Genomic DNA, 21,674 nt, shown 5'->3' on the forward strand with positions numbered 1-21,674 from the left:
CCACAGCTGTGTGGACGTGCTTCTGTTAGCTTCGATTTCAATTTCAAATTGTTCTGCACCAGACTGACAGCTGTACAGGGCATGGCTGCACACATACACTCTCTCTGATGACTCAAGTCTGGCACACAGTAGGCACTCAACAGATACTGGGTGACTCAGTAAGAAATACAGTTGCCATAATGGCTTGGGTACCTTTAAAAGGTGAGTCTGAGACAAGGGCTTGGATGCTCTTGCTTTATTTGAGAGGTAATTCCAAGGAGCGGGAGGGAGGGACCAGAGGAGTGAGTGCAGCAGGAAAGTCTGTATAAGGTTGAATTCTCAAGGTCACCCCTGAGGGCAGCTGGAGCTCGACCTTGGCCAAGACTTTCTGAGGAGCATGGAGCAGCCTCTCAGAACCACCTACAGTTCAACATGAACGCGCTTTTAATCTCTTGTTCCAAGTCCTCCTGGAGTGAGACTGACTGCCTTCTGGATTGTTCACTCCTGACTTTGTAGGACCCCTGCCCAGTGCTGCCTAGGCTTCCTGTGGGGCTCCTCGGTGCCAGAGAAGCCCCGGGGCTGACAGTGACAGGGACGAGGCATCAACTTGAGGTGGCATGCTGTTGTCAGGAGGTGGGTGCAGCCCCATGGAATGGCCACCACCGGGGAGTGGATTCAGATGTGAGGCTGAGAGGCTGCAGGGCCGGAAGCAGAGGTGGAGGAAACAATAGGTAAGACCAACTTTGCCAGTTTCAATTATCAAGAGATTTTAGTTCCTTTTTAAAAAAACATTTTTCCTCTATGATCCTATTATGTATTCTGGGGACATGAGTGGAATACAAGGTCAAAGAGCCTAATGTGTTTAAGTCCCTTGTGTCTGTGACTTGTACTTGCAAAGTTCTGCGTGGGGGGAGGGAAGGATAAAAGAATGAAAACCCTGCCCTTAAAATAAGTGGGTTATAGGGGGCTTCCCTGGTGGCGCAGTGGTTGAGAGTCCGCCTGCCGATGCAGGGGATACGGCTTCGTGCCCCGGTCCGGGAAGATCCCACGTGCCGCGGAGCGGCTGGGCCCGTGAGCCATGGCCGCTGAGCCTGCGCGTCCGGAGCCTGTGCTCTCCGCAACGGGAGAGGCCACAGCAGTGAGAGGCCCGCGTACCGCAAAACAAACAAACAAACAAACAAAAATAAGTGGGTTAATAGTACAAGAAGGCACGCTGAGTACAAGTTAATTCTGCAGGAGATCAGATCAGCTTTGTTTCACGTGTGTCAGGTCTACAGTCCTCCGCTCTACCAGCTGAGCTATCGAAGGGTGCACAGATCAGCTTTGTTTCAAATGCCAACCTCAGTAGTCTGGGATGTCTACCCCCCAATCCCATGCTAGCCTCATGGGCATACACCGGCGCCCGCAGCTGACGCTGGCTGATGACGTTGCACTGGTCTGGCTTAGCTTGACATGGGCGTGCTGACCGCTTGCTGTTCATGCAGCCTGCTCTGCAGGTCCACCGGGGCCTCAGCTGCCTGCAGCTCTCCGCTGGCTGACACACTGGAGGGCGGCCTCCACTGCAGAAACTCAGGCAGTTCATGGGAGCATTGGAGGCACCTAGTCCAAACTGCAGCTGGGACTTGTCCCATTTCTCTTGACATCTGGGCAGAATGCAAGCAGGGGGAGACCTGGTAGGAAGAATGTCTGTTAGTTTGAGGCAGGGAAGGAGAAAGCTAATGTTGTGCGACATTAGCATGTCACATGTCACATGAGCGGTGTTTTCAGCACGTCTCGGGTGGTGTGTGTGTGTGATATTTATCATGAGTCCTCATGAGTCCACACTTGTTAAGTTCAGAAGAACCCTCTGCTTCTTTATGCTGATGAGAACACGGAGATGTAGGTAGGATAAGTGACTTGATGCAGGTGACAGGGCATGAGTGCCCCTCCTGAAAGGTGTATGGAATATCTGGAAAGGGGGGGCTGGTCTGAGGGAATGGTTTTCTCCTTTGGAGCCCTCAGACCATTCAGAGATGGGGCCACAGCCTGGACAAAGCACAAAGCTTTAGCCAGCGATTCTCAGCCAGCGCAACACAGCCAAGGAACGAAGTGTCCAGATGGCCTCCTCTCCACCTTGTAAACCTTTGTTAACTGAGGTGGAGAGGGGGGAAAATCACCTGTGAATACATGAAAATGCCATCATCCTTCTGAAAAATCTTCTGTTGAAAATGCAGAAATTTTAAAACAGGTTGATATCGCCATTTTAAGTTTGAAAGCTTTTACCATCATGTTATTTGTAAATCTCACTGTAAACTCGTTTAAGTGGCCCAACAGAGTTCACAGGCTTTAAAACAGCTTAAAATCCCTTGGATTAAGTACTCCTCTGCTTTGATGATGGCTCAGAGTTAGGAGGGGTGGATGGACAAACACACATACCCATCACCGGCTAGGAAAACTGCCCGTCTGTGTACCCAGCAAACCTAAAGGTCATTATGAACTCAAGGGGTATGAAAGGGTGCTCCTGCCGCACCTTTTCCGGAACCCCCATCAGTGCTGTTTGACGGTGAGAGTAACCGCATGACCCTGGCTCCTGCGACAGGGGAGCCACTGCCCGTCCTCCAAAGCATCTCCACAGGCTCTGGAGCGTAGGCAGTGGTCCATGGTGGGGTAACATGCCTTTACCTCACTCGACACCTCCTCCCTGGTAAGGAGGCGTGAGTACTGCTGGTAGACTTAAAAAGCAGGTTTGTCATCAGGTTTTCCCTGTAGCCTGGGTCCCTCACTTGATGGAGTCCCTTGGAGTCACATTAAGCATCAAACTTATGAATCAAGACATATAAGTGCAAATTTAATTTTGGCTTGTTCACCTTGTCGATTTTGAAATCAAAATGAATGTCGTTTTATAGATGCCCCAGATGAAAACGGCCCGATACCGACAGCCCCAGCAGTAAGCAGGACCACCTGCCAGAACCAGCGCTCCTTACAGAGGGCGGACCCTAGGGCTGAGGCAGGAGATGGTAGGTGAGCCTGGGGCATCCTCTTCTGCCAAGCAATTTTCAAAATCGAATGTGTCAAGGTCAGAAGGACAAAGAGCCCATCCTGAAGGGTATCCCACTGGTCTAAAACAGGACAAGTTATGCATCCAAAAGATGACTGTTACGGACTGAAGCACATCAAGTACATAAAATGTCATGAATTCATAAATATCCTAAACAAACAAACAGACAAACAAAATACCAGATAACTACCTCTGTGTTCTAAACCTCGATACAAGGAAAGACACATTTATCTCATTTTTTTTTTCTGTATAAACCTTATTTTATTTGTATTGGAGTATAGTTAAGATGTTGTGTTAGTTTCTGCTGTACAGCAAAGTGAATCAGTTATACATATACATATATCCACTCTTTTTTAGATTCTTTTCCCACGTAGGTCACCACAGAGTATTGAATAGAGTTCCCTGTGCTCTACAGTTCGTCCTCATTAGTTATCTATTTTATATAGAGTAGTGTGCGTGTGTCAATCCCAATCTCCCAATTTATCCCTCCCCAGCCTGTTCCCCCGGGGAACCATAAGTGTGCGTATAAACCTTATTTTAGGGTTCAGAAATAGGTGATGGGAGAAATTTCTTCTTTATAGATGAATACAAGCTAATGAAAGTAAAGGAATGATGGCGTTAGGAGTATTTTTTTTTAAACACCTTTTGGAATAATGAATCTAGGCAACAGTCATCAACAGATGCTGAAGCCACTAGGTGACAGGTTGACGGGGACCATACGGTGGATGGATCAGGCTGGTGCTGACCCAGGAACCCACTATCAGTCTTAATGAGTATCACTAAGAGAGTAACGAGACATTACGGTATGATGTAAAACAAATACACAGCATCTCCTCTGAAGCATCCTTGCTGAAAAAATTCAGCTGAATCTAAGCAAGCCTCTGGATGTAACCGTTAGTTTAACAGGAAACATATCAAAGGAATCAGTTAGAAAATGTCAAATCAATACTGTGGGATATTTTACAAGGCAACTGATCTAACTTCTCCAATAAAGTAATAACATGGAAACCAGGTGAGGGGGGGCAGTTACAGACATGAGACTTCAGACTTAGGGGTATAACATCTAAAAGTAGTATGTGGCCTTTGTTCAGATCCTGCTTCAAACAAATCAACAGTTAAAAAATATTTCTGAGAGAAAGACAAATACCATATGATACCACATATGTGGAATCTAAAATATTGCACAAATGAATCCACCTACGAAACAGGAACAGACTCACAGACATAGAGAACAGACTTGTGGTTGCCAAGGGGGAGTCTGGGGTTAGTAGATGCAAACTATTACATAGAGAATGGATAAACAACAAGGTCCTACTGTATAGCATAGGGAACTATATTCAATATCCTGGGATAAACCATAATGGAAAAGAATATAAAAAAGAACATATATGTATGTATAACTGAATCACTTTGCTGTACTGCAGAAATTAACACAACATTGTAAATCAACTACACTTCAATGAAAAAAAATTTTAAAAATTCCTGAGACAGTATAGAAAACTTGGAATATAGACCGGGTATTAAATGATCACAGTAATAATTATTAGTTTTGTTCATTGTAATAATGGCAGAATAGTTAAATAAAAAAGGAAAAAGTTTATTGGTTATGGATTCATAGTGAAGTATTTAGGATAAAAGTATATGATAGCTTGGATTTTTAAAGAAACATTCCAATAAAAAAGGAAAAGAAAAAAAAGAATATGGGAGTAAATCGATGAAACAGAATTGGAAAATTTGGGTATTTTGTCATGCTGAATAAGGGGACTCATGTGAATTCATTATACTATTCTTTCTACACTTATGTGTGTTCAGTGTTTTCCATAATAAAATTTACAGTAAAATTACTGAGATATTGTTTACTGCAAACATTAGAACCCAGAATATCAGTTCAAGACACAAGTAGTGTGCCCTATATACCAGAGACTTTGGGAGGAGATGGGGACAGAGATGTTTAGTTTTTTTCTGAGATGGGATTTCAAGTATATTAAGGCAAAATTTTTTATGATGGAGCCAACAGCCAAAGAACACCAAGAAAAGGTAGGGCTTACTGACTACACGGGCAAGGGGGCCGGCACACCAGAGGAACCAGGGACAGAGATGACGACAGGATGAGTAGAGGATTTGGGTGAAACTGAACAAAGCTGGGTTGGAGATGCAGAGAGCAAGCTTGTGTATAAGAGCACTAACGTGAGGCCTGGCCTCAGAAGACGACCCGGGATGCGCAAAGATAAGAAAAGGGTAAGGGGGTTTGTATCCCAAACCCTCTATCTGAAGCTCTGCATCGTCGTGGAAACCAAGGCTGCTCCTCTGCACCAGAATGACCCAGGAGGCTCAGATCCTGCAGGCAATAGAGGCGTGTTCCATTCTCATTACAGCAAAGGTTTTACAGAAGGTTTCTCAGCAGGGTGTCTGTGATCCTAATTAGCAAAAGGAGTGGCCACGGTTCAAGCTGCTGCCCCAGGAGTCTTAACCCTTGGAGGCAATGGTGCTCCTCCTTATAGAGCAGCCCTGATGGGCTCCCTCTCCACGAGCTCTAACAATGAAGTTTGACTGCAACGTAACTCTTGTACCAATGACAAGAGTCCTCATAGCTCTCTGAGCATTTACTGTTTTCCAGGTACTGGCCATACAGTTGACAAGGCACGACTTATTTCATGATCCGGAAACGGAGCAGGACCCTAAGGGGCCTTTCAGGGACAGACCCCTCCCCCATGTCCTCTGCTGTAGTTCCTCTCTGAAGTACCCAGATAATAGATAATGGTCTCTGATGACCATTTCCTGAGTTCTGTTACAGACGCTAAAACCACCACTAAAAGGACGAAATTAACTACCTGAGGACCGTGCACGTAGCCCCCAGACCTACTGGAGCCTGAGGACTGACGATGTTAACCCCTGCGACACCGCCCTGTTACCTCACCATCAGCCAATCAGAGAACTGTGCACGTGCTGATCACACACCCTGGGACGCTCCCTCCCTCACTTGGCCTTTAAAAATGCTTCGCTGACGCCTGGGGCGAGGGTGTGGGGGGGCGGTTCAGGCTTTCTGAGCACCAGCTGTCTGGTGCCAGCCATACATGTGCACTTTCCTTCACCACAGACCCGTGTCAGGAGATTGGCTTTGCTGCACGTGGGTGGGCGGACGCGAGTTTGGTTTGGTAACAATCCTACACTATGTATTTAGACTCCAGGTGGGTCTGGATATGTTTCCAGTTTGGGGAAATCTCAGCTTTTTAGACCCCCTCCCTGAATTTGTGCACAAATTCAGGGAAGGGTCCAGCTTTTTTAGAGGGAACTTTTTACCCCCCAGAATTCTATCAAATATGCTCAGTTCTGCTCCTTCCTATTGTTTCTTCTACCTAGTGAATATTTACTAAGTCTCCAAATGCACCCAGGTGTACAGAGTCCGCAGGTAGAATCCTGGTCAAAGAACCAACCAGCATCTCTTCATCCCAAGATATCATCTACCCTCCCCGTCTAGTCTTGGTTCAATCAAACATCATTCCTTCTTTAGGTCAAGGTACGGAAGATTGCCTGTTTTGTTCAGGCAGAACTGTCACCGCACCATTCCACAGCTCCAGCCTGCCGCCTCCAGCTCCCCCCCCCCCCCCCCCCCCCCCCCCCCCGCCAACACCCGCGCCGGATACTCTGTCCTCTTGGGACCAGGGATCATCCCGGTTCCACGGCTGAAGCCCAATAAATGTCCTAACCTTTGCTGCCCTCTCGCGGCCGGTCTGAAGATGATCACCGTTGCTTCAGGGGTTATGCTCGCAAGTTAAACTTTTTTCTCCTATTTTTCTTTCATTGCTTTACTTTTTTTCCCTTGCTTTGCTTTTACTTTTAAAAAACAACATCAAGAGTACGTCTTATTTAAAATCATTATTAATATATGGTACCAGGAGTTATCATACTGCATCTGTAATTTGAACAAGAAAATTCACATATTTACTTACATAGGTAGACGTTAAAATATTAGTGGCCTGAGGATTCAGTTTATAAGGACATAATGGCTTTATAATCTTACGGAGCTTGCCAAATTTACTCCAATTGGTGAAATCATCAGTCTTTTATCTGTTTATTAGCCTAAACTATTTCCATAGCATTTCCATGCACATTTTCAGGATTAAAAGTTGCTTTAAAACGAACAGTGCCCGTCAGTCCTGGCCTCGCTCTCCATGGCGACCGTCTGCTTTGCGCCGGGTGCTCTGGCCATGGCGAGGCCTGAAATGCTCTCCCAGCAGAGACCTGCCTCCCTTTCTTTGAGTTCCCGCTCACAGATCACTCCAAGTAGCCTCCTCCCGCACCCCAGGCAGGCCTGCCGCCTTCTGCCTTCCAGGGTCCTGCTCGCGCATGAGGAGCGCCTGCTGGCTCATCACTATAATCACCCGTAGCCCCTCCAGGCAGGAGCTCTTTTCTGCTTCCCTCTGCAGCTCCGTCAGTGGGCCGCCAGCATGATCACAGCTCTTTAGTAAATGTTTAATGAATGAAGGAATGAAGAGGGTAAAAGGGACAGAGACAAAGGCTCAGGAGAGGATGTAACTAAAAGTGCAGAAGGAGCATCTCATTCCTATTAGGGCAACCAGGAACAAAGGTCCCCATGGAGAAGGATTGAGATAAATGGAAAAGGCGGAGGAAGAAGGTTTTAGGCTATACTGTTTTTTTCAGAGCATTTATAACAGACTGCTTACCTCTTTGCGTGGCTATTTAAGTATATGTAATCAAGTCTCCATAAAAACCCCAAAGGACCGGATTCAGAGCTTCCAGGTCGGTGAACAGGTGGAGCTTAGGGGAGAGTGGTGCCTGGAGAGGGCAAGGAGACCCCACCCCCTTCCCCATACCTGCCCTAAGAATGTCTTTCATCTGGCTTTCCTGAGTTATATCCTTTTGTAATAAACTAGTAATCTGGAAAGTAAAATGTTTCCCTGAGTTTCGTGAGCTGCTCTAACAAATTAACAGAGCCCAGGGAGGGAGGGGGTCATTGGATGCCACAACCTATAGCCAGTTGGTCAGAAGCACAGGTCACGTGACAACCTGGCATCTGAAAGGGGGCTGGTGGGGAGTAGGCAGTCTTGTGGGACTGAGCCCCCAACCTGTGGGAGCTGGTGCTGCCTCCGGGTAGACGGTGTCGGAATGGAGTTGAATTGCGCGCCCCCAGCTGGTGTTGGAGCTCTGCTGCGTGCTGTGTGGGACACCCACACCCCGCCCCCTTGGCCAACGCGTAGTACACTGTAGTTGGGTGCAGAGAACCCTTTTATCCCGAAACTTTAACTTGACCGTAATGGGACAGTGAAGCATCCGCAATGAACTAAAGAATTTTAATCCATGCTTAATTTAAAATTTAGAAGTTTCTCCCTCCAAACACCCCCCCAAAACCCTACTTAAGTTGCTTTTTTTTACATCTTTATTCCTTTATTTAAAAAATATATGTGTGTGTGTGTGTGTGTGTGTGTGTGTGTGTATAAAGCTCCTATACCAATACAAAATATTATTAACTAAAGGGTTATTTTTGCATAAGTCTACAATTATATATGTTTACATCCAACGTACTAGTCTATTTTTCGTTGCTCCTTTTCCTCACCATATATTACTTCCTGTAACAAAATACAAAAGAAAAAAACGGGAGATAAAATTTCTTCCTTACATTTGTTAGAAGAGGAAACAAAAGTCTCTCAAGAATATATTTTCTGTTAGCAGATAACTGTCACAAAACACAAGACTTAAAATTATGACCCTTACTCATTACATTCCTTTATTGTACTTGATCGATTGTTTGATGTATAAAAGTACCTGATACCAGTATTAAATGAAGGTTAAAATTAACTGTAAATTTGCCACTGATCAGTGTATACACGGTATAAGGAAACTAGAGACCCCTTTCAGATCACCACAGTGCATAAACAAACGGCTAATTTGCAAGTTCTTTCACTATTTGAGTTCTGAAGTCAGTATTCATTCTTGTTGCCAGTGACCACCAGAGTTCTGAGAAAATAGTTTTCTTTGTAAATATTCCACTAATTCAAGTCTTGATTTTAGCATCTCAACCTCGTAATAGGGAATCTGTAAAGAGAGGAAAATAAACCCATCCTCATCCTTCATAATCTGAAATGACCTTGGGTTTGGTTACCCTGTCTACTATCACACCCTCCCCACAGCTGCGTGTAGGCTCCCGGCGGGCAGAGATCTCAGCGGTGCCTGTAACGGTGCTGCCAGGTAGCAGAGGCTCAACAAGAGGTAGAATGTCTAAATAAGAATCAGACATGATCCCTGCCCTCAAGGAACTTACAAGTTAGGTGCTAACTTAAAATATACAAAAAGTAGGCAGTAATACTAAGCAGAACATGCAAAAAACATTGGTGCTCTAGTGCTGAGATGGAGTCAACACTTTAGGTTAGGGTGAAAGGTCAACCTCAGCTGGGAGTTGATGAACAGCCAGAATTTAGACGCTCAGAGAGGTGGGGACCACCTGACTCGCGTCGGCAAGGAACAAAGGCCAGGCAGAAGAGACCACTGAGCTGGGAGCAGAGAGCCTGGCTGCGGGCAGACCTCGAAGGGTCTAGAAGGTTGAGATGTAGATGTAGTCTTTATCCCATAAGCAGTAAAGAAATAAAGAAGGTTTCTAGGCACACACTAGCACGATTCACTTTAGGAAAATTAATCTGGGTATGTACAAGACGGAAAGGAAAAAAGTAACCAGACAGGAAAGCAGAGAGCAGATTGGTAGACAGCTTAGAGAATGGAAAGCTCCATGGACATTCATCGCAACTCATCACCTAAGACCTTGCTAAAAGATCTATGATGTAAATACACATAAGGGTCTTAAACACTAAAAACTGATGAAGATCCTGCTTTTAATGGGTCATCTCGTCCATTCTAGTTATTAAATCAAAGGGAAATTCAAACAAAACAGGTATTCCAATAATTGAGTAATTCTAAAAGCAAAGTAAAGCACAGCTTATACAGAATTTAGGTATGTCTCACTTTTGGAAAAGAGAAAATTTGAAAATTGTGATTTCAAATTACAAATCAAGAGACTTAAGCCTAATGAACAAATGTGGCATTTAAACCAGACTTAAGAGTCTTGGTCCACTGGGCTGGCATACTACTTAGTATCCTGGAAAAAGCAAATCTGAGCTAGAAATGGGTTTTAGGGAAAAAAAAAAAAAAAAAAAGGAAAAACCATACCTGGACAACTTGATAACCAAGTAAGTACAGATGTCTTTGTTTAGTAGCTTCCTTTCCCAGTAAGTGTTTGCTATCCAAACAAAATCTTTTTGGACCATCAATGCACAGTGCTACCCTAAAAAACCAAAGAGGAGAGGGAAACTTAATTTTTAAAACAATCCGAAGTATTTATATGGTTTTGGCTGCCAGAGTTTATTTGGGATTTGGCTATTCCTTCGTGCCAATACTACTTTCAAATGAATCATGACTGTTATCCATTAATCTGTTGAAAAAGCACTCAACTTAATTAAATTAAGGTTCACAAGACAGTACCTGGAATTTCCAAAACTGGTATGCCATAGTGTTTTAATTTTCAGAACCATGTCTACTTTTTTCACTTTCTTAAGAAAACAATCCCTGTGTATTAACCACAACAAGTCTTATAACATATAAACCCAACAGTTTTCTTTACCTTTTATGTATATCTTCATCAACTGTAAATGGTAATACAAATCCGTCTTCATCTAATTTAATTTCAACATCTGGTAAGAGAAGAAAGGAAAAATTCTTCGTGTGACACCCTCACAAACACTAGCTTCCTTTTCTCCTCGTTGTTTTGATTTCGTCCATACTGCATTTATCAACTGGGCAGAAGGCTGCAAAGTAATGACCACACCAGACAATGGTGAGAATTTTAATTTAATCAGAGCTTTGCCCAACCAAGGCAGCTTTAAACTAAGAGGGCCTCCACTACACTAAAACAAGGAGGGGGCCCTCAAGGTATCTGGGGCACGATGTGACTCACACACACTTTTACTCTCCTTACAGCGATCGGTGGGAATAGTGATGAAAATCCTTTGCGTAAAGTCAGACACGGGCGCAGCTGGCACCTCGCACCCCTCGGGCTCCAGTGCCCGGGGCAGGTGAAGCAGCCGGCAGCCCAACACGTGGGCCCTGGGCGCCAGCAGCCTCCCCCTTCCTTCCTTGTCAAAGGAGCCCATAGAGGAGGGGAGTGAGATGTGACCACCTGAGGCCTAGAAGCACCGTCCTCCCTGAGCTCACTGTCCTTTACTCATCGGTTTGAAAGGAGAAGGGCTTTGTAGTCAGCGCTGCCCGCGATGATGCAAATGCTTATACCTGCTACTGAGCACTTCAAGGGCAGCTAGTGCGACTGGGGACCTGAACCGTGAATTTTCAAAATTGGAATGAATTTAAATTTAAGTAGCTACTGGTATGTGTGGCTACTGCATTGGACAGCACTGGCCAAGAGGATGAGAGCAGCTCACAATTACTGAGCACTTGATGTCTCCCAGGTGTTAGTCTGAGTTAACCTCATTTTGTCCTTAAACAAGTCTTTGAGGTCACTACTCCTCTTACTCTCATCTTGCAGATGCAAACAAGCAAATGAAAGCCCCGAAAGGATGCCCAGGGGCGTTCGGCTACTATGTGGCTAACATGGAGCCCTGACTCTTCAGGCTACCCGCCCACCCCTGTTCCCCTTCGCCTTCAGGGAAGGGCCAACTTCATTTCGTTTCCAGACCTTTGGTGGCTACTAAGCCCCATCAGAGTTCCATCAGAGGACAGCTGAGGTTTACTTAACAACAACAAAACTCCCTACTACTTACCTATGGTGTAACAATAGGGTGTTAACACTTTTGAAGCAAAATACAGTCTTGCTCCTAACAGGTCAATCAGTCCAATCATCACAGATTTATAAAGCTGAAAATCCATGGGGGTCTCCAGGGAAGAGCACGGAGTAAGAAATGATTTCACTTGATATTTAGGAAGAAGTTTTGGACCCTAAAGATGTATGTGCAAACACGAGAAAGAAAAATAAGATACAAAATCAGAGAATAAAATGAAGGTTGCCTGAGTATAAAAGTCTGATCCAATATTACTTTACAGGCATGATGCTTCTCCAGGACTTAGGACAAATACCTTTCTCAAAATGACAATGCCAAATATTCTTGTTATAGTTCAAGCCCAATAGTCCAAAATATCTTTTAAATGTGTTTTAAATGTAGCCAATGGTCACAGAAAGAAAGAAAACGAAAGAAAGAAAAGAAAGCTCAAGAGACATCTTTGGAACTCTCAGAATTGCTTTAAGGGCCTTGAGGAAACACAGCTGAAGTTTTTAATAGTGGAAATTGTGATAAAGCTGACATGTCAATTTAGAAAGAAAAGGACAGCTATGTAATAATGGTGCTGGCAATTGGTTATCCATCTGGAAAAGAACGAACTTAAGAGTTCTGCCACACATTACAGACTATCATCTATTTCAAGTAGATTAAAGATCTAAATATAGTATGGAAAATAGTATTTTTTAAATTTAGTAAAATATTTATATAACCTTAGGAGTCATGAAATGTTCCTAAACAATATAGGAAACCCAGCAGCCATAAAAAATGAATAATTTGACTACAGAAAACTTTAAAATTTCTGTATAGCAAAAAAGGCATCATAAACAATATTAAATTAAAACTAAAAAAATTTAAAACCACGAACCAGGAAGAAATATGTACAATGTACTTAACAGTTAATATGTTTTACAATGCGTTCTAGGACAAAAAACAAATACAAAAGAGAAAGACAAACAACCCTCTACAAGTAGGAATTAAGGTGTAACAAAGGCAATTCATAGCAAATGTAAATGACCAGTAAACATTTGAAAATATGCTCAACTTCATTATCGCTCGTTAAAGTGCAACTGAAGCATGTGACATGACATTTCACTGAGTCAAATGACAAAATTAAAGGGACTAAGGAACACATTGCAACAGAAATGGGGAGACGTGGTCACCTTCATTCACTGCTGGTGAAATATGACATCTACAGCTATACAGGAAAAAACAAAATCCGTCAGTCTCTATTGAAAATTAATCCAGTAATCCCACATTCAAGAATCTAGTCTTTAGATTAAAACAACAAAAAGGTTCCAGGATTACAGGATATGTAAGTATGTTTATGACAGCATGGCTGATCAAGACAAACGTTGGAAAAAGCCTGAAAATCCATCAATGGTGGGACAGTAGAATAAATACCGTGAAATATCAGGCCATTCTTTAAAAGTGTACATTTGATCTTTACCTATTACCCCTGAAGAATGTCCAGGATATACTGAGAATAAAAGCAAATTGTAGTTTGAATAGTCCCATTCAATGAAAAGAGAGAAACTAGATGGTGTTTATGAGCTACTCATAAACACGGTTCAGTCAAGTAGGAGAACCAGACGGGAATGCGCAAGTCTGGAGGTACCATTTCTGATCCCGAACAACGTGCCCAATTAAGTTAGGAGAATGAATCCTTAGAAAGCTTTATACAAAGCTCGAACTCCATGTAAACTGAATTCCATCACGTAAGAGTGAAACTTCTGCTTGGTTTAAGAACATACTCAGGAATGGTTCAGGATTTGTTCGTGCATAAATTCACACTTCTATATCCAAGAGCCACGGGGAATGCTAAAACCCTTTAAAATCCCTAGAGTAAGTCTAGGAACACTAAGACTCATAAGCATGCCGTACTTGATAAAACCTTCTAAGAATCTTACACCTTAGAGGTGTAAGTAGTAGCAAGTGGTTCTTTCAAGGACAAGAACACAGGAATAGGGTCAATTTATTAGATAAAAGGCTATCTGGTGGCAACTACTCCAAGTAAATGAAAATTCTGCTTTCTAATGAGGTTACTGAGACAGCTCAAAAGAGAAGGAACTTAAAAGATTCGGGAGCAGGGGAGGTGTTGGAGAGGAAGAAGAAGGCAAAAGAATCGCATCCCTGTAGGGAAATAAAGCAATGCAGCTCACGCTTTTACCTTATAGAACGGGCATTCTAGAATCGCGGTTAAGAAAAGTTGGGTCAGTTGTGCTAGGCTCAGTCTGTCCAAATAGGACTCTTCACCTGAAATAAAAAGCATCCCAGTCATAGTTAAGTTTGAACTTTGGTGTGTGTAATAAAAGAATATCCAGAATGCACATTAATTAATTCACTCCAGTAAGGTACTTTTAAATGACACTAGGAAAAGAACTTGTTAGAATTAATTACACCTTCTTGCCTCCCATCTCAATGAAATCTCATTTTGGCTTCTAAGAACGCAAGCTCCTAACTTGAGAATATAATTAAAAGTGACAGGGCTTCCCTGGTGGCGCAGCGGTTGAGAGTCCGCCTGCCGATGCAGGGGATGCGGGTTCGTGCCCCGGTCCGGGAAGATCCCACGTGCCGCGGAGCGGCTGGTCCCGTGAGCCGTGGCCGCTGAGCCTGCGCGTCCGGAGCCTGTGCTCCGCAACGGGAGAGGCCACAACAATGAGAGGCCCGCGTACCACAAAAAAAAAAAAGTGACAAATGTATGTGAGTAGAATTTGTGGGAATTTCCTTTACCTACGGAGATCTAGATTCCAGCATATTGGGTGGCTTTGAATTAAGATGAACATCTCAAAAAAAAGGAGTGATATAGTTGTTCTCATCAAAGACACTAATATGTAATTGTGACACTGCTACAGCCATCACCAGATCCCTGCAAGAAGACTCAGTTTCTCAGCTAGAGCAGCAGAATCTGTTTACCCGAAACTGTTTTCTCTCTCCATGCAATGTTCTAGCATTCTTTAATTCTGTGTTTATATTAGCATCTGCAGCTTCAGATTTCTTCGTTAGATTGTTATGGAAGAAAAAAGAAAGGCAAAGCACCGCTCAATTAAAAAAGGTACATATGTGACTTGAAAACATCACAAATTCAAACACTAAGTTTTCTACTCTCAGAAGTAATAACCAAAACTCACCTTGCAGCTGCTGAAGAAAATACGGGCTGAATATTTTGGCCATAAAGTTGACTGGATGGCATTCGATAAGTGAACATGAATGGAGAAGTTTCAATAGTGTTTTGGGTGGAAAATAATTGAAACGAGTTAACAGTATGTTTTCTAGCTTCCTAAATAAAGCAGAGGCATTTGGTGGCAAATAATTGAGTTTTCCAAATGGTTCAATTAACTCAGCAGTTTGATTAGGTGAAAATTTCTCTGACTGACAAACAAAAGTTTCTGCCACTGCATTGAGGATGGGTTTTGAAAAAATCAGCTTTCTACTGCAATACTCCATGACTTTGCTGGTAACCTCGGGATCCAGAGTGAGACAGAGTGAAGCGACATGTTGCTCCAGGGCTTTTGTAAAAAATCTGTCATTGTGCCCAAAGTAGATGAATGCCTCTAAGACTTCTTTGAGCTCTTCATTAGTGAAATGAGGGACATGCCTCACAACATATTTACCCAATTTTATAACCAGCGGAAGTGCCTGAGTTTGATCAAGGACCACCAGGGCAGTAAGCATTTGGCTCAGCAACTTAGGACTCAGGTTGGAAACTAATGACAGAGAAAAGTTATTTATCTTATTTAAAAACGTCTGGTGTTGGTCAACTTTTTCAGGACATGCCTGCAGTATTCTGTAAAGGGTCAAAATATCCTCCGGGGTAAATTCTTCCAAATTTTCACCTTGCAGTTGATACATAATCAGGTCTACTGTCGAACAACCTGGACCTTGCAGTTTAATCAGACATTCCCCCAGGATACAAAGACTGTGAATGTCCAGGCTACCCCTTTCGAGACGATGCTGGCACTCTGCCAGGAGGTTCAGCAGCAAGCGACTTTGGAGATCCACATACAGCAGGGTCAGGGCTTGCAAAGCAGTCACCAAACCCGTGTTTGACAGATTTGAGGGGTCCTGTGCAAGCTGATTACACAAAGCTTGAAAGGCGCTATTCTCCAGTATTTCATTTGGCAACCTTTGATCATCATTTTTTTTTTCCATTGCACAAATCCGATGTAAGGCTCCTGCTGCCATAGTATCAGGCAAAGTCTGCAGTGTGCTTATAAAATGTAAGACTTCTTCCGATGAAGTGAAGCTGTTTAATGTCCTGTAAAATATCTGGTCATCCACATTTTTAACACTGTGTTCAGAGCTGTCCCAAGCATGTACTTGAGAGAACACTGTCTCACCAACTGGATGGTCATTTCCGTTTTCTGAATGGAACTTTTTAGAATGGGCATGATGGAACTTGACCCTAACAGGCTCAAGTTGCAGTGACCAGAACCATGGACACAGATGCTCCTTGACTGTCTTGTGAACACAATTTACACGCTGAGTTTTCAGACCAGACAGAGCTCCATGTATCCGAAAATCAGATAAATGACAAAGGTTCCTCCGCAAGGTAATTAAAGCCATGCCACCAGACTCTCAACTCCTCTTGACTTATAACTACATTAAAAGAATTAAAAAACACGGTCAAATATACTAGAACACAGTTTATTCAACATCAATGCTTATGGAACTAAGAATGAGCACCGCAAAAGGAACGATTCCCACTAAACATTTCCCACTCAAACAGAAGTGCCAGAAGAGCAGCGTCTCTGCACCCTAGAGCTTAGAACAGCGGCTGGATCTCGTAATAATCGCTCTCATCTGCCAGGCAATGCTGTACTTAATTCTCCCAACAACACAACGAATTAACTACTTCGATGTCATTTTAGAAACGAGGAAACTGAAGTACAAAGATGTCACGTGGTCCAGTTTACACAGCTATCAAAGGGCAGAGCTAGGTTTCAACTCAGGTAGTCTGGATCCTAAGTACGCCTCCTGTGTGTTGGTTGATGGAAGGAATTGCGTTTGGTTCAACTTCCCCAAAAGAGGCAACGGGTAAAGTGGCCATTAATTCGGATGGGTCAAAACAAGGGTGAACAAAGCACTTAAAGGGCCTTGGGGTGTTGGTTTCCCCTCAGAGTTAGGATCTTGTTCCAGGACCAAGAAACAAGAAGGTCTAGCTTGGCAGATGGGAAAAAAGAAATGTCAGTGGAATAAAAAAAGTAAGACTCTGGTCAACGACGGGGTAAGGTGGGTGGCGCGCCCACACCTGAACACCCCCGCTGTGGAACCTGGGAACACGAGTGCACGGGACAGCGGGGCAGGGAGGACGGAGGGCCCCGGGGACCGCGTCCTCTCTGGAGGAAAAGGACCCCACGGGCCGGGCGCCCCACGAAACCGGCGCCTTGGAAGGGCGGGAGCGGCGCCCGAAGAGCGGGGCGAGCCAGGGAGCGCGGGCACCCTAGCGAAGCCGCGGGCCACGCACGCCGGGCCGGAACAACCGAGCCCAAACCCGGCGTGGACACCTACCGGACTCGGCGCGCGACCCAGCAAACGCTGAAAGCGCGGCAGCCTCGTGGGCCTCCGTACGCGCGCGCCGCGCCGGGGCCCAGCGCTTCGGCGCTTGCGCCTGGAGGGGAACCGCCCCACGTCCGGCGCGCCGTGATTGGCCCAGCTCCTTTCCCGAGCTTCCTATTGGTCTCGGGCGCCGACTGTGTGCGCAGGCGCGGGGGCAGGGGTCGCGGTACCTGTGCATTTCCCAGCGTCCTCGCCGGACGCCCGCAGGTGAGGGCACGGAGGCCGCAGCTTCCAGGTCTGGGCGCTTGCCCAGCACGGGCCCGAGGGGAGGCGGCTCGGGGGTCGGCGGGGACACCGGCTTCCGCGCCCCCGCGTCCCTCCCCCAGCCAGGCTGGGCGCGCGCGGGTCGGTCAGGACCCCGGCCCCTCGGGGCTGCGGGCGGCGCGCGAGGAGGGCGGGCTGCGCAGGCGACTCGGCCTTGAGGCCTCCCCGCTGCCTCTGGGAGCGGGGGTCCGGCGGCGCCGCGGCGTTTGCACAGCGGAGCTGGTCCCGCAGGTCCCTGTGGGCCCTTCCTCCGTCGGCGTCTTGGTTCGGAACACTTTTCTAGACGGGGTCAAAGGGCACATTCGGCGTAGGGTCAGGCGAGGGTGTCCGGACGGGGCGCCGGACGGTCAGGAATGTTGGGAGCGCGGACCTGGCCGGACGCAGGCTCCTGCTCCGCTGTTTCTCCGCCGGACCTTGCTCTGCGGGTGCCGGTGGGCCGCCCCCGAGAAATGCGGCGTGCAGTAGTGGCTCTACGAGGTTGTTATGGGGCTGAGGGGCTCATGCTCTGAAGCTCCTAGGACCGTGCATGGCTCCTGGGAAGTGCTCCTTGTCCTTAGCTATGATAATAAGCGGTGCTGTTTCCATCAACCGTTGTTTTCGTCGGGTGGCTGTGGTCATCGTCCCTGCTCTGAAGTGCGGGAGCTGAGCCACAGGTCAGTTGAGAAGCTTGCCTAAAGTTCTGCTCTTGTGAGTGATGCATCACTCAACAAGAGCAGATTCAAGAGCTGGATTCAAGCCCCAGTAGTCTGGCCCCAGAATGTGATTTGTGAGCCGCGGAATTCGAGCTTCATACCTTGTATCCTCCTTGGTTTAATGAATTCTCTCTCTTCAACCTTTAGAATTAATGCTAACAAACAAACTTAGAAGTATATTTCATATTATCTGTGGATATTGTTGCAGTTATTTCAAATTAAGAGAATTCATACCTGCAGGTTGATTACTACTTCATTAAAAAGGAAATCTTTTTCCCTTTTCTATTTTTCAGTGTAACTGTTACAGCTGTAGCAGATGCTTTGAAGTGATGAGGAGGTTTCTGTTACTCTATGCTACACAGCAAGGACAGGCAAAGGCCATAGCCGAAGAAATAAGTGAAAAAGCAGTTGCTTATGGTTTTTCTGCAGATCTTCACTGTATTAGTGAGTCTCATAAGGTAAGTCATGGTTTTCACGGTGTTCCGTACTTCAAAGTATTCTGGTTGGGAAGCGACGTTAAACAACAAAGTGGGACGCTGAATGTCGCCATGGTCCTTTTTTTTTTTTTTTTTTTTTTTTTAACACTTAGAAATTTATTTTATCAACTGTGTTGCAAGATTCCTGCCAGTTTTTTTCTACGTGTGTGTGTGTGTTTTGAATTAAACTACATAGTCTTAAAAACTAAGACGAATAACTATTCTCAGCTGTAAATGGAAATAGTATTCACCTTGTTTTTCTCACGGGGTGCCTGGTAACAAATGAGATGTGCGTGTTCACAGGAACATGGGAGCTTTTCCGCCTCATGAATCTCGCTGCCCCATTTGCAACTTCCCTGAAATTCATGCCAGAGTTCCTCCAAGTGAAGAAGCATTGAATTCTTCTGTGAAATAGAATTTAAAGTGGAGGTGTAAGGATCTGCGGAAGACTTGGGACTGCTTGTTTTTACCACGTTCAGTCTCTGCAGAAGTTCCCACCTTAGGATACATGAGATCGTAACAGATCTGTGCCTAGACTAACTGGTTTGATTGAGACCCTCAGATTATAGTTTCATACAGTTCAGGCCCTAGCAACGAGCAGGGGCTCCTACCTAATACCACACAGTGATATGCCAGCCACTAAGCCCTCGAATTCAACTCAGTACTTGAAAACCCACCCCTGCAGTGCACTCTCACTCAAGTTCACAACCTCTTCTAGTCTTTCCCGCATCTCTAGTTGTAAAGACTACCCTGTCAGCAGCAGAGGTGAATTATAAACTCAGTGCATAGCAGGGAAACCATCAAGTTCCTTGATGCAGCAGGGCTAGGGTGGCCCCGATGGAGTCAGTCCCCAGCAGGGAGGGTCCTGGGGGACACCACCAACCGCAGGCTCCGTGATTCTACAGCACCTTCAAAGTGAATTCACATTGCTGCTGCCACAGGGTGGAGTACAGTCCGAATCTGTTACTGTAGACAAAGTCAGCAGCATCATATAGCCAGCCCTGGTGTGGCCCCCTCGCCAGTGACCCCGGTGGGGTCGGCAGCTATTCGAAAGTTAGGCGAGTAGTGGTTTTTTTTGCTGCCACCGTAGTCATGTTGTTTGCTCTTCGCACCCGGGTGGTTTCTCCAACTGTTCCTGATCCGAGTTTAAATTGATAGCTCTCTGCTTCCTAGATCACGGTAGTCTTTTTCAAACTAAAGTGACTTTAAACTCCATAGAGCTGTGTTGTGTCCTTTAAGCCCAGTAAAAATGTTAACTCAAATCTTAACCTGTTCTATCGGCATGAAAAATAAAGCGATGAATTCCTTTGTGCCACGCTAGGTGATGCTCGTGGGGAGCAGAGCTCATGGAGTCGATACGAATAGAGATAGGGAAGGGCTTTGTTGGGAATACTTCGATTTAGTTGAGAATTAGAATAAGGAAACTTGGTTTGTAAGACTCTGAAACACTGATGATCTCAGTTTACCACTGACGATATTCTCGCCTCTCTGGAACCCTGAGGGAGTCGGGCCCTTCCTGACAGCCAGGTTTCCTGATTCTGAGGAGTAACACTTTATTTGCCAACTTTAAAATGCTCTGTGTACCTCTCTGCCATTATGCGACACAGACAACAAGACGGAAAATTAACCTGACTGCTTTGCTGATGTGTTAAGTCAAAAATACATACAGTGGGCTTCCCTGGTGGCGCAGTGGTTGAGAGTCCGCCTGCCGATGCAGGAGGCCCCGGTTCGGGAAGATCCCACGTGCCGCGGAGCGGCTTGGCCCCTGAGCCATGGCCGCTGAGCCTGCGCGTCTGGAGCCTGTGCTCCGCAACGGGAGAGGCCACAACAGTGAGAGGCCCGTGTACCGAAAAATAAACAACAGCAAAAAAACATACAGCAATAGATCTCTGACATGACATCCTTATTTTATAGTATGATCTGAAAACTGAAACAGCGCCTCTTGTGGTGGTGGTTTCTACCACGGGCAACGGAGACCTGCCAGACACAGCCCGCAAGTTTGTTAAAGCCATACAGGACAAGACGCTGCCCGGTGACTTCTTTGCTCACTTGTGGTATGGATTACTAGGTGTGGACTGTATTTTGTGCACTTACTGTACTGTTGTTGCTGGATTTAACTCTAGTATGTAAATGTATCTTTCAAAGCCATGGTGTGTAATTGCCTGGGTTTTGTCCTTTTTGGGTTTTTATATAAATACTTTATGTATGTATAATATTTGAATGTAAATAAGGTGCTGTCTCCCCAGTCTTCACCCCACAGCAGCTCCTCTGCAGAGCCCCTGAGTAACACCTTAACCCCGGGCGCGCACCAGATTCCACCAGGAAATATTTTCACCATGTTAGTGGCCCGGCCCCACCCTAAACCTGCCAGAACAGAATCCCTGAAGGAGCGACCTGACATGCTGCTGCTTTTTGGCGTTGTTAGTGTTTTTTTAAAGCTCTCAGGTGGATCTGATAGTTTCCCAAGGGGAAGACCCATTCCCCTAGGATGTGGTTCCCAAGCCTGGCCGTGCACTGGGATCCGCTGGGGGAGTTTTCCTTCCAGTTCCATTATTCTGAGCCCCCCTCCAGTGATTCTGACTTAATTGTTCTGAGGTAGGGTCCTGGTATCAGTATTTTTTAAAGCTCCCAGGTGACTCTAATATGTATCCCAGCCTAAGAAGCACTGGCCTAGGGCTCTGTGAAGTATAGGTTTAAAATATTAAAGGATCAGAAGGACAGCTCAGCAAGTTAGGACACCACAGAGGGAGTTCCGGGTCCATGTTCCTGGCTTGTGAGCTACATTCACCTTTGAGAACTATTTTGGGGAAGGTATCTAGGAAGGATGGAATGTGCTATGATAAATAATTGGTTAGAGATTTGAGGTTGTGAC

General features: G+C 45.4%; 2 protein-coding genes across 6 annotated transcripts in view; one reads left to right on the forward strand and one right to left on the reverse strand.

Moving 5' to 3' along the window:
• Nucleotides 1-1,361: 1,361 nt before the first annotated feature.
• On the reverse strand, nucleotides 1,362-17,397 carry FASTKD3 (FAST kinase domains 3). 3 transcript variants are annotated; one of them, XM_067030783.1, is made up of 7 exons: nucleotides 17,323-17,397; nucleotides 14,943-16,410; nucleotides 13,982-14,067; nucleotides 11,800-11,974; nucleotides 10,647-10,716; nucleotides 10,196-10,310; nucleotides 1,362-1,649 (listed from the first exon to the last, which is right to left on the reverse strand). In XM_067030783.1, exons 2-7 carry the CDS (start codon nucleotides 16,375-16,377, stop codon nucleotides 1,422-1,424), a joined length of 2,109 nt encoding a protein of 702 aa, XP_066886884.1. In that variant the 5' UTR covers nucleotides 16,378-16,410; nucleotides 17,323-17,397; the 3' UTR covers nucleotides 1,362-1,421. The 3 variants fall into 3 exon arrangements, 2 of the variants coding, with proteins under 2 accessions (XP_066886884.1, XP_058919256.1); XR_009335596.2 differs by lacking the exon at nucleotides 1,362-1,649 and adding an exon at nucleotides 8,638-9,070 and having other exon boundaries at nucleotides 10,647-10,830; XM_059063273.2 differs by lacking the exon at nucleotides 1,362-1,649 and adding an exon at nucleotides 8,638-9,070.
• A 95-nt stretch (nucleotides 17,398-17,492) lies between these two features.
• MTRR (5-methyltetrahydrofolate-homocysteine methyltransferase reductase) overlaps nucleotides 17,493-21,674 on the forward strand; it is a 30,656-nt gene continuing 26,474 nt past the window's right edge. For all 3 annotated transcript variants that reach the window (XM_059063268.2, XM_059063271.2, XM_067030785.1), the window contains exons 1-3: nucleotides 17,493-17,577; nucleotides 18,620-18,784; nucleotides 20,717-20,870. In XM_059063268.2, coding sequence (XP_058919251.1) covers nucleotides 18,656-18,784; nucleotides 20,717-20,870 — 283 coding nt within the window. In that variant the 5' untranslated portion in view covers nucleotides 17,493-17,577; nucleotides 18,620-18,655. The remainder of the gene's footprint in view (nucleotides 17,578-18,619; nucleotides 18,785-20,716; nucleotides 20,871-21,674) is intronic.

The sequence above is a fragment of the Kogia breviceps genome, chromosome 4, assembly GCF_026419965.1.
Source record: "Kogia breviceps isolate mKogBre1 chromosome 4, mKogBre1 haplotype 1, whole genome shotgun sequence".
NCBI classification, from domain to species: Eukaryota; Metazoa; Chordata; class Mammalia; order Artiodactyla; family Physeteridae; genus Kogia; species Kogia breviceps.

Bases quoted from the DNA above. Each gene is read 5' to 3' on its own strand.
- FASTKD3 (XM_067030783.1), bottom strand. From the start codon at position 16,377: ATGGCTTTAATTACCTTGCGGAGGAACCTTTGTCATTTATCTGATTTT. The intron at 11,975-13,981 runs GTAAAAGCGTGA...ATACATCTTTAG, and splicing joins TAGAATGCCCGTTCTATAAG to GGTCCAAAACTTCTTCCTAA. The intron at 10,717-11,799 runs GTAAGTAGTAGG...TTCTCTTACCAG, and splicing joins ACCCTATTGTTACACCATAG to ATGTTGAAATTAAATTAGAT.